Here is a 16,326-nt window from a genome sequence, read left to right as displayed (position 1 = left end):
TAAGTGCGCCCCGATTGGCCGCGGCGGCCCGGCCCGGTATCCGGGTAAGATGGCCGCAGTCGGCGAGTGCTCGCTGCCCGCGCCGTGGCGGCCGGTCTCCCTCACTCACGTCGAGTACCCTGCAGGTAACGCTCCGTTTCGCCCCCGCCGGGCCCCCGCGCCGCCCCGTCGGCCCGCGGCGGGGCCCCTCCCGCCGCCCCGCGGCGCCGCCGAGGGCCGGGCTCGCGGCTGCCAAATAGTGAGCCATTGAGCCGCGGCGCTGGGGCGGCGGGGCGCGCGTGCGCGCTGGGGGGCGGCGGGGCGCGCTGCCAGATTGTGAGCCTCGGCGGGAGCAGCGCTGCGCATGCGCGGTGGGGGGCGCCGGGATGGGGGGCTGCGAGGGGGGGGCCCGGGGAAGGGCCCGGGGAGGGGGCGGCTCCGTCCCGGCCCTCCAGTGCCGCCCTCCCCGCTCCACACCGCCTCCTGGCCCCCCCTGCAGCCCCCTGGCCATGTGTGGTAGCCCCCGGCCTCGAGGCGAGGGTCCCACCCATGTTGTGCCGCTCCAATCAGCAGCGCGGTGGGGTCGGTGTCACCTCCCTGCCTCCCGTGTTGGGGGTCTGGCGTGCTGTGACACAGGGACAGCGGGCTCTGGGGAGCCTCGTGGCACCCCAGGGAGCGGGGCCATGGCAGGGTCGTCTCTGTCCCCGGGATGGGTTCGGCTGCCAGTGGGTCTGGGGGCTGTGAGAGGAGTGGGGGTGGCAGGGTGTCACTGTCCCCAACGTGGGCTTGGCTGCCAGGTGGGTCTGGGGTCTGTGAGAGGAGTGGGGCAGCGACAGGGTGGCCCCTGCCCTGAGGTGGGCTCCGATGCCGGGTGGGTTTGGTGGCAGTGCTGGGGGCAGGGCAGTGGCACCGTGGCCGTGTCCCTGAGGTGGGTTTGATGGCTTTTCAGGGAGCACTTGAGTCAGGGAGCGCTGAGGGAGATGCCTGGAGGACTCCAGGCACAGGGTGTCCTGTAGCTCAGCTTGTGGCAAGGTGGGTTTGGGTCCAGGTGGTTGCTTGAATACAGGATGGGCTGTTCCAGCTGGGACAAGTGTGATCCATAAAGGTCCTGTGCCCCTGGATCCCTGTGGTGCTGCACACCAGAGCAGCCTGGCCCGGATTGTGGTGGGATGAATCCCTGATCTGTCACTGTGCAAGAGGAACCAGTCTGTGTTCAGAGAGCAGCAGCATAAGTGGTGTCTCATCAGTAACTGTGGTCCTTTGGAGCTCCCCTTCAGGTGCTTTGTGTTCTGCTGGTTTTAAGTGCTTGTAGATAATAAAAAAATGAAGTGTCAGAGTGTTAGTATTGAACATGTGCTCAAAATCCCACTTTGGTGTTAACACTATTTCAGTATTTCCAGTTCTCCCAGTGAGTCCCCCCTAACTTGCATTGTGCTGCTGTATGTCCCGTTTCGATAGCTGAATTTTAGTTCCTGATGAAAACTCCTCTCAGTAGTGCAATTCCTAAAGCTTCTACAGTGCTTAGGGATCTTCTGGGTTGAAAGTGCCCATTTAGCCAGGAGACTTGAAATGTGACAACAACTGAAAAGATCTGGCACTGGAGATGCATTATTTCTTGGCCCTCCCTCTCATGGTTGTTTTGTGGTTCTGTGAGGTACTTTATGTGAAGTACTGGCATTTCCTTTTCTGGCTTGTATTTTCTTTCACCCTGTACACACTTCTGCCATCCCCCTTCTCAAATATGTTAATTTTACAGTTTGAGGGAGATGGGGAATAATCTTCCCAGTAGGACTGATATATTCATCTCTGTATCTCATCTCCTTATCTGAACCTAGCAGAATACACAGAGCACATTCTGTGCTCCATTTGTTGGATTGGTTTGGGAAATGAAGGTGGTGGAAGTTGTTGCACAAGGGTTATCTGTCAGATCTTGAGCAATGTGACATAACTCGATTATTTTCTCTCTGCATTGAGAGTGTCTTACACAGGGAAAGGGAGGAGGGTAAAATCAGCACTGAGGTGAGGGTTATGTGTGGATGAGGATGGACACTGTGGCAGGGCTGGACAACCCTTTCTATGAAGAAATTTTTCCTACTATCCAACCTGAACCTCTCCTGGCCCAACTTGAGGCTGTTTCCTCTCATCCTGTCCCTTGTTCCCTGGGAGCACAACCTGACCCCCACCTGGCTCTACCTTCCCTTCAGGGAGTTACAGAGAGTGAGAAGGTCCCCCCTGAGCCTCCTTTTCTCCAGGCTGAGCCCCTCCAGCTCCCTCAGCTGCTCCTGGTGCTCCAGACCCTTCCCCAGCTCCATCCCTTCTCTGGACATGCTCCAGCCCTTCAGTGTCTTGTTGTGAGGGCCCAAAACTGACCCTAAGATTGGAGGTGGTGCCTCACCAGTGCTCAGCACAGGGGGATGGTCACTGCCCTGATTCTGTGCCCACACCATTGCTGGTACAACCCAGGTGCCATTGGCCTTGCCCACCTGGGCATAGATGGGCTTATGTTCAGCTGCTGACAAACAGCACCCCCAGGTCCTTTTCCAGCTTTCCAGCCACTGTTCCCCCAAACTGGGGTATTCCATGGGGTTCTTGTGATCCAGGTGCAGGACCCAGGACTTGGCCTTGTTAAGCCTCATACAGTTGGTCTCACCCCTGGATCCAGCCTGTCCAGATCCCTCTGCAGAGCCTTCTTGCCCTCCAGCAGATCAAAATTCCTGCCCAACTTGATGTCATCTGTGAACTGCCTGAGAGTGCTCTCCATCCCCTCATCCAGATCATTAATAAAGATATTAAACAGAACCTGCCCCAATACTGAGCCCTGGGGAACACCCCTGGGTTTAGAGGTGTTGCTGGATTTATCTCCATTCCCCACCACTCTGGGCCCAGCCATCAGCCAGTTTTTTACCCACTGAACAGTGCACCCCCCAAGCCATGGATGTTCTGCAGGAGAATGCTGTGGCAAATGGCTTCAAAGGCTTTACTAAAGTCTGGGTAGACTACATTGTGGTCTGAAAAAATGACTTGCAGTAAGGTGGAAGGTCTGATGCTTTTACCTGGATTTGGGGAAAGTGCTCTGACTTTATTTAGAAAACTGTTTAGGTTCTGCCTGTGTACAGCTTAAGTCTAGGTCCATAAAGCTTCTAGATAATGTATATTTATAAAATAATGATGTTGGCAGCGTGCTCAGCACTGTGGAGTTAATGTGGCCTCGTGCTGCTGAGAGGGTCAGAACGAGAAATAGATCCTGCTTTTACCAACATAAATTATTAAGCTGTCTTGGCATGTCATGCACTGCTGTGTGGCAAAAAGCTTTGGCTCTTGGCTGATCCCGAGGCTGCTGAGCCTCTGTGGCAACCAGCTCTTAAAATCTCAGGTCTTTAAAGACTTCCAGCACAGAACTGCTGCCACCCCGGCTTTCATCTGCCACGAGTGACAGTCCCGCTCGCTGTGAGCAGGTAAAAAGCTGTCACTGCTGATTTGTGCCTGCCACACAAAGCCTGGTTTTGGGCTGCTTCTTGTAAATGTGAAGGGGAGAGGTGTCTCCAGAAGGGTGCTGATCCTCCCTGTCCTGATCTAGTGTTTCCTTATCAGTCGTGATACACCAAACCCATCCTTACTGCTTGTGTGGCTGCACAGCTCTCCAGGGCTTTCTGTGGTGTCCACTTTGAGCAAAATAAATGAGAAACAACAGATGAACGTTGTGGTAATCAACTGCACACTGGTCTGAGGAATGGGATCTTGGAGAGCTGAAATACTGCCCTTAGTGAATGTCAGGATGAAACACAGGGAGAAGAAACCAGCCATGGCAGTGCTGCTTGAGTGTGCTAAAGCATGCTGCTGCAGAGGACAGCCTGGAAAAATGTCAGCCTGGTGCTGCTTTCAGAATTTTTTGATCCTGAAGCTTTTCTTATCAGCAATTGTACTTTGGTGAGACCAAGGGATGATCTGGCAGTGCTGGGTTGCTGGCAGGTAGGCAGGAACAATCCTTCTTCTGTATGTCCTTCCAGTAATGAGCTGGTGATTGCATCAGGACTGTTAAGTCCTTTGATGGATGTATAAAAGCTGTATGTCTAATTGCTCTTTGAATCCATTTCCACTTTGGATCTCACAGTATCTTTGGCACTGAGCTTTGCAGCTTAATGTGGTTATTGTTTCTTCTCTAAGTTCACTTCTTGGTAATTCCATCAAACGCTCTCCTTCTCATGTGCAGTGAGAGGTAACAATTGTTTGCTGTCCATTTCTCCATATAATTCATGACTTCATGGAACTGTTACATTCTCTGCTTTCCTTTTCAAGCTGAAAATCTGAGTTATTTGATGTTTTCTGAATGGCTGCTGTCACATACTTATCTTTGTCCTCTTTCAATTTGCCTTTCCTGTGTGTGCTCTCCTCTCCCTTTTTAGCTGTGACACCAGAATTGCATAATAAATTTTTGTAGTGCTGTAACAGTAACTTCTGTTTTGCTCTTAAAAATGTTCTTCTTGCCTTTTTCACTGCTGCAGAGCACTGGATGCTACTCTGAAGGTATTGGCTCACACTGAGTCTGAGGGATTTTGTTTGATAACAACTGAACTAAATCCTGTCATGTCATGTGTATAATTAGGGTTGTTTTTTCCCGTATTCATTGCTTTGCATGGGATGACTTTGTGCTGCAGGCTTAAAACTCATCTTCAGGAACTTCCTGTCTGTAGGGTGAGTTTCACTGGAGAAACATTGAGTTCCTGGTTTGTTTGGGTTTTTTAATTACTATTTGGAGAAAAGAAAAAAACTTCCTCTCTTCAGTGCAGCTGGGATTCTTAAAGCTCTGGGACTTTCTGGACCTCCTCTTCTCACACTGGACAAATTCTTTAAGGAGACAAACCTGATCAGACCTTTTCTCTGCAGAATGACAGGGAATCTTCCCTTTTTCCCAGTTGCCCAGGTTATTTCCTACAGCCAGGCAGAGCTGGAGGGGCTGGTGTGCAGAGGTGAAGAGGTGCATCAGAGCAAAGGTGCTGGGGCTGTGTGGGTGCTTTGGCTCAGCAGTTTGTGTTGCTGTTCAGCGTCAGCACGTGCTGTTCCTATAGGAATGTTTGTTCTGATAACCCTCCTGTGATTCTGTGCAGGGTGGGAGCTCACAAGTCAGGGCTCATTCCATAGCTGAGCAGTATCTGTTGGAAGAAGCAGATCCCACTCTTGTTTGGCTGCTTTAATGCAGAGCTTTATGTTTAATCTCCCTGCAGAAGTTGTGTCTGATTCCTGCCTTTATGCCATAATTTGAAGCCTCCTGAAGATATTTCCGCTGTCCCACGTGTGCAAGCTGAGGAAATGGCTTTCAGAGCATGAATATTTAGTGATGTAAATGCCCATGACACACACACACCGCGTGTTGTCTGTGCAACTTGCACACATGCACTTGGCCAAGAACACACGACCAGCAGCAGGGCCACAAATAGATGCTTCAATAGGAAGTGGTGGTGGCAAAGCTCAATCTTGTGGTAGGATGTGGTTTGGGGGCTGTTGATTCACATTTTTACATCCTATACAGGTTAGGCTGATGTGGTGGAGCTCGGATATTTCCACCGAAAGAATGCTGGGTAAAATGCTGAATTGGAGCAGAAGTAGATGCTGAATGAAGGCTGAAAAAAATAGCCTTGTGTGTCTGAGCTATGTATAGTGCTGCACGTATTTATCTCTTGGCTGCCCAAAAATGAGCTATTGCCTTCTGTATTTTTGCTTTTGGAGCTCCCAAGGATGTCCAGGGAAGGCTGGACTTTAAAAAAAGCAGAATTTAAAACTAAACAAACCTCAAGGTATACATTAAATAGATTCTCCTTTTGCATTTTTGCAGAGGTTTTGTCTCTGTTCTTACTGGTTGGAGGAATTGCTTTAGAATTCCCAAGCTTAGTAAAATAAAGGAAAATTAATCTTTATAAAAAAAGGGGGGGGGGAGTGCTGCTTGCTAGATCTTACTGGACTTCAAACCGTGGCTCTCCTGCACGTCTCCTTTCCCTGGGAATAAGTCTGGGAGCTCACTGGAGCGTGAGAGGAGATGGGAGTGACATCAGTAATCAGGCTGGGAGGCCCCCGGAGCTCTGTGCGGTGATCAGCGCTGGCCTTTCTCTCAGAGCTCACTCTGCCTCCTTCACTGGGGATTTCCACTCATTTCGGAGCTGGTTTAGTTAATGCAGCTCTGCCTGGAGCTGCTGATCCAGCGAGGCATTTGTGGGCTGCTGGTGTAGCTCCTTCAGATAGTGCTCAGCTATTTATCTGCCTCCTCCCCTAGAAAAAGTGGCTTCAGGATGTGCCTGTTTAATTGCTGTTAGCTACAGTAATATGAAGTATGATTAATGCTATCTGTTCTGCTCTAAATGGACACCTGAAATGTTTGAGGAGCTTTTGTGTTAAGATTGATAAAGGACTTGGTGCTTGCAGGCAACATCTGGGAGTGATGGTTTCTGGTTCTGCACTCTGGGACTTTCTGGATCTCTTCTCACACTGGACAAATTTAAGGAGAGAAACCTGGCCAGACCTTTTCTCTGCAGAATGACAGGAAATCTTCCCATTTTCCCAGTTGTCCAGGGTGTTTCCAGGCAGAGTTGGAGAGGCAGGTGTTAGAATCAATGGGAGTTGTGCAGTCTGGGTGGTTTGATTTATTGGGAATGTTATCATGTGACGTAACAGAGGATCATGAATTTGGTACTGCTGGTCCTATTTAAATTAAAAGACTACTTGCTTAAGTATTCCTCCACCATCTGCACAAGAAATAGAATCCCCCAAGAAGATAAATAATTTAATTTGGTTTCTACTTGACAAAATTACAGCTTCTAGTCTGGAAGTGCTGAGTTTTTATGTACTGTGGGTTAACAGAGTGAATGATCTGAAATGTGGTGATTCCTTGATGATGAGCTCTCTTCAGTTGGTAATGCTGAAAGTGAGACTATTGGAAAGTATTCCTAAGGCTTCTGGGGTAGTTTGATTGTCTGGTGCTTTGTCTCATGAATTCCTTGAAGACGGGATTCATTTTGTTGAGAGTTTCTGATTTATGTAAAACCATAAGGGGCTTGATTTTCAATTGCCAGGTAACTGATCCTGTCGCATCCTCTTTGTGCTGCCACAATCCGTTGCTGTTCTGCTTTGGAAGCATTTGGAACCCACCTGATGTGAGGCAAACCTGCCATATGGTGCAGGAAAAGTTTCAAATTCAGAGTCTTCCAATGCTTCTGAGGTTAAAACCAAAATAGAACCTCACTTCAGTGAAAGCTCAGTGTGCTTGGGTATTTTGTCCTCCAAATCTTCCTAATTTCACTGGTGCAGACTAACACTCCTGCTAGTAATCCTTGCTGATGCTGTTGCTGGTTCCCAAATCTAACCTAGAGTCTGGGATTCCAGAGGCTTCTGTGCACTGTACCTGGTGTAGCCACAGCTATGTGGCAATAACATCAGCAGCATGAACTTTGTTGTAGCAGGGCAATAACTTCTTTATCAGTCCCAGCACTGAGAGGCTGAGGTTAAAGTCCTTTCTGCCAAGTGCTGCTTTAAAATGTGGGTGCGTGGGCTGGGGAGACTCAGTATCTTGCAGTGGAATTGATCTAGGAATGAGTCCAATGCTCAGCCTTGCAGAGGCATCCTGTTTCCTTTAGAGAGGAGAGAGGAAGGATAAATTTGTGTGGAGGCTGATCCTTTTGTGTTTAGTGATGGGATGGAGAGGATCTGGTCTCAGAACCAGTGCACAAAGTACCCATGTCTTTGGTTGCTCTCTGGGTTCATACAGTGGGTTTGTGGTGACTTCTATCTTTAAAGATTCTCAGGTAGACAGTTCTCACTCTTCTGATATGAATTGCTGATCCTGGAGCAAAATTACTCTATTCTTGTGTTTCCCTGGAATTCATGCTGCCATCTTCTCTCAAAATGCTTCTGTGTGTGTCCCTTTTCTGGGAAGAGAGGCAAGGGAAACATGGATCTAAACACACAGCTGCTCTTTACTGTTGCTGCCCGCTTCTGTGTCTGGGATCGTTCAGGATGAAGTTTTTGAGGGATCTTATGACCTCTTGCGAGGTCTCACTGCTGCTCCCTGATTCTCCCTCGGGGACAACTAGACCATTAGTTATTTGGTTTGGAGGCTCAAAGCCCCTTCTGTGTCATACAAGTGGGCTACTGGTTAAAAAGGCAGAGTCTCCTTTATTTCCCTGTTATCTCCTGCTCTGTTTAGCTATTTATTTCCTCCCCATTTTGCTAATGCTAGTGTTCGTGCAGACACATGGTGAGACAGATTAGGAAGCTGATCCAGCTGAAAATGAACCCATTTTAGTAAGGGAATGGGAAAGGATTTGTTTGGGGAGTGTTTGCTGGTAATTGCTGGCATAGGGAGGCAAAATGAATGAGGGGGAGGGAAAGATGCTGCCTCTTTTGCAGCAGCCTGTGCTTATGTTGGATTGAAGTGCCTCTGGGCCCACACCTGTGGTCATTGTTGTAAACTGGGTGGCAGCAAACTCTGATGAAGGATGCCAGGCTCCTCTCATCCCTGATTTTGAGCCTGCATGTGAGCACTGCTGTCTCCTTGCCTCGGCTCCTCCGGGTCACTCTGCAACCCAGGTTTGCCCCTCTGCTCCCAGTGATCCAGGGCTCCAGCTGGGCCATGCTCTGGTGGCAGGCAAGTTACCTGTGAAGTTCAAACTGATTTGTGTCTCTTGTTTGTTTCCCCAGGTGATTTCTCTGGTCAGCTTTTAGCTTATTTGAGTCTTGGTCCAATATTCATTATTGTTGGCTTTGTAACACTCATCATATTCAAGAGAGAGCTTCACACGGTGAGTCCTTCTCTCCCTTCCCAGCCTCTCCTTATGACTAAAGCCTCTTCCTTTGTCACCTGGTGCTGCTGTGTTCACACTTGTTTTTCTCTCTTTAAAGTGCAAGCCTAGGTAAGGCATCTTCCTGTCACAGAACAGCAGGAGACACTTAGCACCAGTACCAGGTTAAAAGGCTGCTCAGCCTTTGCTGATTTCTCTGTTGCTCTGTGGTGTGTTTTGTACATGATCTGTCCAAAACCATCGAGGGAGATGTCTGAGGAAGTAAAGAATGCTGTTTGCAGAGTGGGAACACTCCCAAGATCCAGTAGGATCATAGCACTTAGTAGGTTCCTGCAAGCTGGGCAGCATATGTGGGAAATGGTGTGTGTAACTCAGGAGGATGTACTTTCTTAGAACTACTGAGATGGAAAAGGGGATACAAAATAAAACCTACAGATTCCCAGGGGAGTGGATCTGTCTTTAAGGGCTGCTTCTCAACTGTGAGTCGAATACCAGGGACTGAAGAGGCTTTCTTCTGTCCAAATTCTTGTAACACGTAATGCTTTCTGTCTGCTCTGAAAGGTAGTTGGGAATCAGTGTCATGGATAAATTCTGTATAAACCTCTTGTAACATTTACCCTCAGTAAACAGATAAAATAGGGGCCACTGAAAGGGTTTTGACAGCAGATTTCTAATACAGGGCCACGGTGTCATGGGAACCAGTGGCTTGAGGGACTTGGGAATGGGCCTTCTGACTAGGAAAGGCAGCTGTTAAGTTTTGGCAACCCAAAAGTCTCTTGTTGACCCAAAAGAGAGAATGAGCTGGAGTAACTCTTGAACAGATTTATGGGTTTATACAGGGACTTGTTAGGTGTTGGTAAGGAGACAATTGTGGAGGTTGATTCCTGGTTCTTCGTGTGGGAAGTCACCATTGAGCTGGAGAGAGACACTGCCTGACCCAGGGCTCAGGATATGGAGTGAAAAATTCCTTTGTCATCTGGAATGGGACTGTGTGTTAAGGAGGCAGAGTGTCATCACCAGCTGGGAATCTGATCACAGCAGCAGGACTAATTTAGGGAAGGTGTATGGGCTGTGGAATTAAAGAGTAAAAATAAATGCTACCAGCCTGGCTTAGCTCAGAATGTGAATCCATTTCGAACTGAAGACAGCAACTTCAAGATGAAAATAGGCATAGAGGGAAAAGACAGAAAGCCTAAAAAGTCACCTTTATTTTAAGCTATTTACCCAAATAACAGTGTCTGCACTCCCCCTGTTGGTCATCCGGAAAAGCCAATCCCCAAAAACCTGCCCTGTTAAAAAAATGCCACTTTCTACACTTGCTGGTGGAAATGTGGAAATGTCCTGGCAGAAGTGCTGTACAGTGTCATTTGTGTCTCATTCTGTGTCATCTGCTGAAAAGCTGCATATACACAAAGTGTTGCCAAATACACAAAGTGAGCTGAAAAATAAGTGCTTTCCTTCCTCACATAGTGAATTTGGAAGCTGTTTTAACTCTAGTAGTCAAAAAAGAAAATTAGAAACATAATGTTTGGGGTTTTGTCAACAGAGAGAGCCTGGTAAGTGGAAGGGTCTTTTAGAGGGGGTGACAGAGCTGTCTTGCCTTCACAGATCTCTTTCTTAGGAGGGCTGGTGTTCAACGAGGGAGTGAACTGGTTAATAAAAAATGTAATCCGGGAGCCTCGGCCGTGTGAAGGTAGGGAATGGACCGTGGGTGTTGTGGTGTCAGTGGAGTTCTGAGTGGAGTGCTGACTGTGAGGGGTTGGAGGGTATTTTCCCCTTTGCCTCATGTTGGTTTTGTATGTTTGGATGTAAGAGGGCTGGTAGAGCCATCTGAGCAGGGATGTGTCCTGTGAACTGCGTGCACATATTCCAGCAGAGTGTTCTGGCTTCGCATCTGGAGTGTTCCAGCTGCTGGGTACAGAGTAGGCCTTGACCATACTCTTTCTTCTTCTCTTCCCAGAAGCCCATTCAACAGTGACCACAAAATATGGGATGCCGTCCAGCCACTCCCAATTCATGTGGTTTTTCTCTGTCTATTCCTTTCTGTTCCTTTATTTAAGGTAAAAATTCCAAGTCAGGTTTTGGCTGTTAATATGTTGAAACACCTGAAATATGTGTCTCCCTTGCCGGGTGCCACTTGAGTGGGATAAAGGAATTAAATATGAGGCCCTGCACAATTTACTGTGGCCTGGGTGGATGGAGCATGTCTGTCTCCATCTGAATGTAGGGCTGGAGTTACCAAGGCTGAAAACTGGAGGGTGTGGGTGGGCCTCCTTTTACCTGTTGGGGTACAGGTCTCCCAGTTTTCTTTTTCTAAGCTATGATGATCCCCCAGTGTGAGGGAAGAGGGGGAGAATAGGGAGGAGGAAAGAAGAGCTGCTTTCTCATGTGTCTACTCAGTTTGTCAGTGGGGTCGTCTGCAATCTTTTAGGTAATATCTGTTGCCCACTTGCATGACCTTTTAGTTCACCTCCCTTTCCAAGGACTGGGTTTACATGCTGTGCTGTGCTTTCCTGAGGTTCCTGCTGGGGCATGGCTCTGCCTTGTGGCTCCACGTGTGGAGGAAGACAAAACTCACAGTCCCTCCTGGCTCTGTGGGTGATGGAGGGACTCTGATGTCTTGGCTCCCTGTTGCATATGCTCAGCATGTGCCTCTCACACCAGTTGCAGTAGCTGTGAGCATTCTGCCTTCCATCACAGCAATCCCTGTTGACAGCTGGAGAGACACACGAGTGGCTCTCTGGCTGCTCTGTAACTGCTGCCATGGGACAGGTTGCTGCTGGGATGGGGTCGAGCTGCCCATGGCCCCACTGGAGTAGGGCTTTCCTAGGGTTCCCAAGGGAGTGAGGACAGAGGTAAGGCCTGCTCAGCTCCCTGCCCTGTGCTAATGGCTCTCCATCTCTTTCAGAATGCACCAAACAAACAATGCGAGGTTTCTGGATTTACTATGGCGACATGTGCTGTCCATCTGCCTCGTCACAGTGGCTTTGCTAGTCTCATATAGTAGGTATGGAGCAACTGTTTGTCTTATGCTCTCATACAGTCCCGGGGCTTGTCACAGCCCTGTCATTCCTTATCCTGCTTTTCCAACCTGGTTCTCGACTGCACTGTACAAGTCGGAGCTTTATGGAAGTCGCTTTTTTGCCACGAGACCCTTCCAATAAGCAAAGGTGCTGCATGTGTGGTGCTTCACAGAAGCATTTATAAACCCCCAAATCAGCTGAGCTTGTACCAATTCCCTATGGGCTCCATTCCTATGCTCCAGCCTCACTGCCTCACCCTCTTTCCAGCACTAATCGTGGAATCATTGCCCCATGCCTTGGCACAGCAGCCTCTGCAGCACATGGATTGCTACAGTTGATCAATCTGATTGTTTTGCTTGAGCATTAGTTAATCAAAACATTTATAGCTGTTTGACTTGCAAGATTTGTATTAAGATGAATAAAGAAAACAAAACTTTGATCATGTTTTTTTTCCCCCTTTAGTGGATTTAAAAAAACAATTGTATGCACACACCACAAATATCAAGTGAGCTCCAGTGATTGGAAAACAGACAAATTCAAGCTAGAAATAGGGCCATGTCTTTCACAGGAAAGTAATTACCTGTTGGCACAGTTGACTGTACACTACAGCTGATTCCTTATTACTGATTATTTTAAATCCATAACAGGTATGTAGTCTAATTTAAAAAAAAAAATCAGAGGAAATCAAGTGGCCTGTGCTAGGCAGAGGGTCAGATAAGATGATCATAATGGCTTTATGATATATGGGTGAAAAGAATTTTGAATGTAGCTTGTGCACACAGATAACAGGCAAACAGTGCAGCTTTCTGGATGGCTGCAGTCCCAGTGAGCTGTGCAGCCTTCGTGCCTGTTATGTTGGAGAGCACCAAAATCACAGCAAAAATGCTGTCCATGTTCTTAAAAGCCTTCAAGCCCCAGTTTTGGTGGCTTGGAGGGGACTTACCTTGTTACTGGCTTTGGAAGTCTCCTGGGGAGGAACCAACAGTAACAGTTCCTCACCTGATCAGGATAGATGAAGAAGAATGTGGAGTGTTATTGAGTTAAGCTCAAAGTAGATGTGCTCTAAGCTGAAACTGCTGTAGCAGGGAAGAGTTTTTCCCAGTTTTTTTCCCCCAGTATTTTTACCAGCTTTTTTTGAAAAAAAATACCCACTTTTAACATCTGCAGGATAATTCACTCACAGCATCTGCGAGTCCAGTGGAACCTCAGCTCTCGAGCCTTGCCTCCTCTTGTTTTAAAGCCTGTCTGGTGACTCTTCTCTTCCACTGCAGGGTTTATTTGCTTTACCACACCTGGAGCCAAGTCCTATATGGAGGTGTGGCAGGAAGCATTATGGCCATAGCCTGGTTTGCCTTCACACAAGAGATCCTAACTCCTCTCTTCCCGAGGATAGCTGCGTGGTAAGGCTCTTTATTCTGTGCAGGCTTGTTACAGATGTTAGAAATGAGAATTCCTGGGCTCTGTCCCAGTTTTGCATACTGGCTGTTGTGTAACCTACTTGTTCCTCCATGTTTTCTTGTGCATGCTTATACAAAGGATCATATGTCCTCGATTTAAGGGTGGGGAAGAGAGGGAATTTAATCAACTGCTACGTTTGTAAAGCTCTGCTAAAGCTGAGAGGTGTGGCAAAGTGCTGGAGGAGCTTTGCAAGCAGAACAGACCTTTCTTAATGAATGTCTAATGACCTAGTAAAATTGCAAGGCCATTTAACATGTGATATAGTCTGGAAATATTGTATAAGGAAAGAAAAGAGCTTTTGATTAAATGTAATGAAGAATCTTTTTCCCAGCCTGAAGTGATAGGATAGTACTGTTAATTCTGGAGCATATTTTGTGCCTTTTTCTTTTTGTTTTGGTTGTTTTTTTGTTAAATCAAAATCATGGTGGAGAAAGTCTAATTATTTCCCCCTTTCCCCCACCTTGTCTGTTTTCAGGCCAATTTCAGAGTTCTTTTTAATCCGAGACACCAGCCTCATTCCCAACATCCTGTGGTTTGAGTACACAGTCACGAGAGCAGAAGCAAGGTGAGTTCTGTTGGGGGATGGAGGAGCTGTTGCTGGTTTGACTCATTAGATGCAGTTATTAATTAATTTTCTGATACGTAGCCACTGCCGTGGGTAGAATAGCACAGAGTAAAGAAAAATACCAAGTTGTGGGTTAACAGCTGCATCTGAGAGGTGAATCCAGGGAGTGTGGGACTTAAGAATGTTTCATATAAGCATTATTTCAGCTCTCTGGTGTTTGCAGGCAGTTGTTTATAATGCTGTGTACACTGGAGATGGGGTGGATATTTAGGACTGGGAAGGGCTGATCTCCCTGTAGGGTATGTCGGGCGCAGCTTTAGTTTTGTGTGGAGCTCAGCAGGGCCTTCCTTTAATCCTCCTGTGTTTTCCCGCTGGTTTGGTTGGTTTTATCCCCAGCAGGGCTGGTGTCCCCTGTCTCACCTGTCCCCCCGTGTTGTCGTCGCAGGAACAGACAGCGCAAGCTGGGAACGAAGCTCCAGTGACGCGGGAACGCGGGACCAGAGTTTTAACGGAGACAGACAAGAGCAGAGACCTGGGAGCAGCAAAGGAGCCTTTAAACAGACGGACCAAAGGAACAGGCAGGGACCATACCCAAAAACCTGAAAGCCTTTGCTCTGCTTTAGCAGCTAAGCTGGATTGCTCCCTGATGCATGTGGGACCGTGCAGGAGTAGAAGCTCATTTCCAACACAGATGCACATTGCCGGTCGAATGTACCATCCTGTCTACGTCAGGGGAGGGGGGAGGAAATGCCTGGTGTCGTGTTCGGGGGAGGGAAAACCAAAAATGAATCCTTTCTGTGACTTTTTTTTTTTTTTTTTCAGCATGAAATATACACACTATTTATTTATTTTTTTAAATGGAACTATTGTTTTTGGGGCGGGTGAGGCGTTGATTGTGTGTTCTGGTTTTTTTTGCCTTTTTTTTTGGTTCGGGTTTTTCTTTTTTGGAAGAAGATGACAAAACTAATCTCAAGTGGATCCTGTTTAAGTAGGGCTTTTAACTCTTACAAACTTCTTAGGAGGGAGGGGAACTAGGATGGGGTGACCTAGATGGAAGGGAGAGGAAGACTTTCCTTTCTGCAACCAGTTTGGGAGATCAAAATCAATTCCAACTGCACTTTGTACAGACAGAAAGACAGACTATAAAGATCTGATTTTTAACACTAGTGACAGTTCTGCAGGGAAGCCTGCACGGATACCAATTAAGGGGAGTGTGTGTGTAAAACAAAGGAAAAACACAAATATACTGACTCTTATTTTTTTTTTCCACTGCTGCTCCTGTTGTGTAATTAGCAAGAGTGTCCTTCTCAGAATCTCTTCTAGGTGGCAAGATTATCGACATATCTCACATTTATTCCATCTCTTCCTTTATACTTTTATTACCTCAGGGTTGCTGTGATCTGTACAGCTTCTGTTGTACTGAGAGTGCTGAGGGCACTGGGAAGCCCATTGGTTACAAGCAGTGCTGTGCTCCAGCAAGAGTCAGCCCAAAGCCTTACAAAATTCAGCTGCTGGTCTCTGTCTTAAGCACTGGATTTTTAATTTTTTTTTCTGTTACAGTTTAAGGGAGGGATTTTTAGGAACGAACACAGTGACAACCATAAATGAACAAGGCAAATGACTAATGACTAGCTCAGCTGCTCTCTGAACTATTCCTTGAAGAGTCCTGTTAGAATCCAGCCGTGAACTTCAAGTAGGGAACTTGTAACTGGCAGGAGCCTCTGCTAGGACCACAGTAGCTTGATAGGTGGGGGTTCTGCAGTTGTAGCCTTGAATGCTGAACTCCTGCAGGCAAGTTTTGCTTTCCATCCTTCTTCCATTCCGGTTCTCCGTCTGGCCAGTGGGCTCTCTGGATGCTGTGTCTCTGTGGGAGTGTGCCTGCCATCTCTGTGTGCTGGTGATGCCTCCGACCTCTGTGACCCATGAGTTCACCTGGCAAGGGCTAAACTCCAAGTGCTTCAGGGCTGTGCATGGACACTTTCTGTATTTCTAGTATATAATGCAGCAGTTCAAGTGTAACTACAGAGAAGTATTTATTCAAAGCACAATTGACTTGAACTTTCACAGATAAAAGGACAGCTTCTGAACTGGCTCAAAGGTCATCGGTGTGCCTTCGATGCAGTCATGTGAGCAGAGGTAAAATGACTGTCACATCTCGGTCTTGCTGCCTGTTTTACTATTTCCACTTTAATCAGACTCCTGCATTATAAAGCTGCTTGAAGTGAGATGTTTTTTTCTGTTCATCTTGCTTATTTTCTTATTTTTTTTTTTTTAAGTTTTCATCTGTGCCTGTTGCTCTAGGAGTTTCTGTGTTCATGTGGAGTGGGAGGTGCTGTTGGACAACCAGAGTGTTAACTGTAGAAAGGGTCCTGATCCAGGAGATCAGGAATGAAAGCTGTTTAAATTTCTGTGTTTAAATACCTATGGGTAGTAAATTAACTGTTGTCAGTTGTTACATCAAGTATATATATATTTTTTTAAGAACTGTTTAGTATTTGCATAACACAAGCATTCC

At 47.3% G+C, this 16,326-nt stretch overlaps 1 protein-coding gene across 1 annotated transcript; it reads left to right on the top strand.

The window, feature by feature from the left end:
- DOLPP1 (dolichyldiphosphatase 1) lies at positions 1-15,080 on the top strand. Its single transcript, XM_064676993.1, has 8 exons — positions 1-125; positions 8,665-8,765; positions 10,374-10,458; positions 10,726-10,825; positions 11,674-11,772; positions 13,060-13,188; positions 13,722-13,811; positions 14,257-15,080. Exons 1-8 carry the CDS (start codon positions 50-52, stop codon positions 14,291-14,293), a joined length of 717 nt encoding a protein of 238 aa, XP_064533063.1. The 5' UTR covers positions 1-49; the 3' UTR covers positions 14,294-15,080.
- The last annotated feature ends 1,246 nt before the right edge of the window (positions 15,081-16,326 follow it).

This window comes from Pseudopipra pipra, chromosome 20 (genome assembly GCF_036250125.1).
Source record: "Pseudopipra pipra isolate bDixPip1 chromosome 20, bDixPip1.hap1, whole genome shotgun sequence".
Lineage (NCBI taxonomy): Eukaryota > Metazoa > Chordata > Aves > Passeriformes > Pipridae > Pseudopipra > Pseudopipra pipra.
Note: the sequence above shows the minus strand (reverse complement) of the source record. Positions and strands in the feature narration are given on the sequence as shown.

Coding starts and splice junctions, on each gene's coding strand:
- DOLPP1 (XM_064676993.1), top strand. CDS start 50: ATGGCCGCAGTCGGCGAGTGCTCGCTGCCCGCGCCGTGGCGGCCGGTC. Junction 8,766..10,373: donor TCAAGAGAGAGCTTCACACG/GTGAGTCCTTCT, acceptor TTGCCTTCACAG/ATCTCTTTCTTAGGAGGGCT. Junction 13,189..13,721: donor TTCCCGAGGATAGCTGCGTG/GTAAGGCTCTTT, acceptor GTCTGTTTTCAG/GCCAATTTCAGAGTTCTTTT.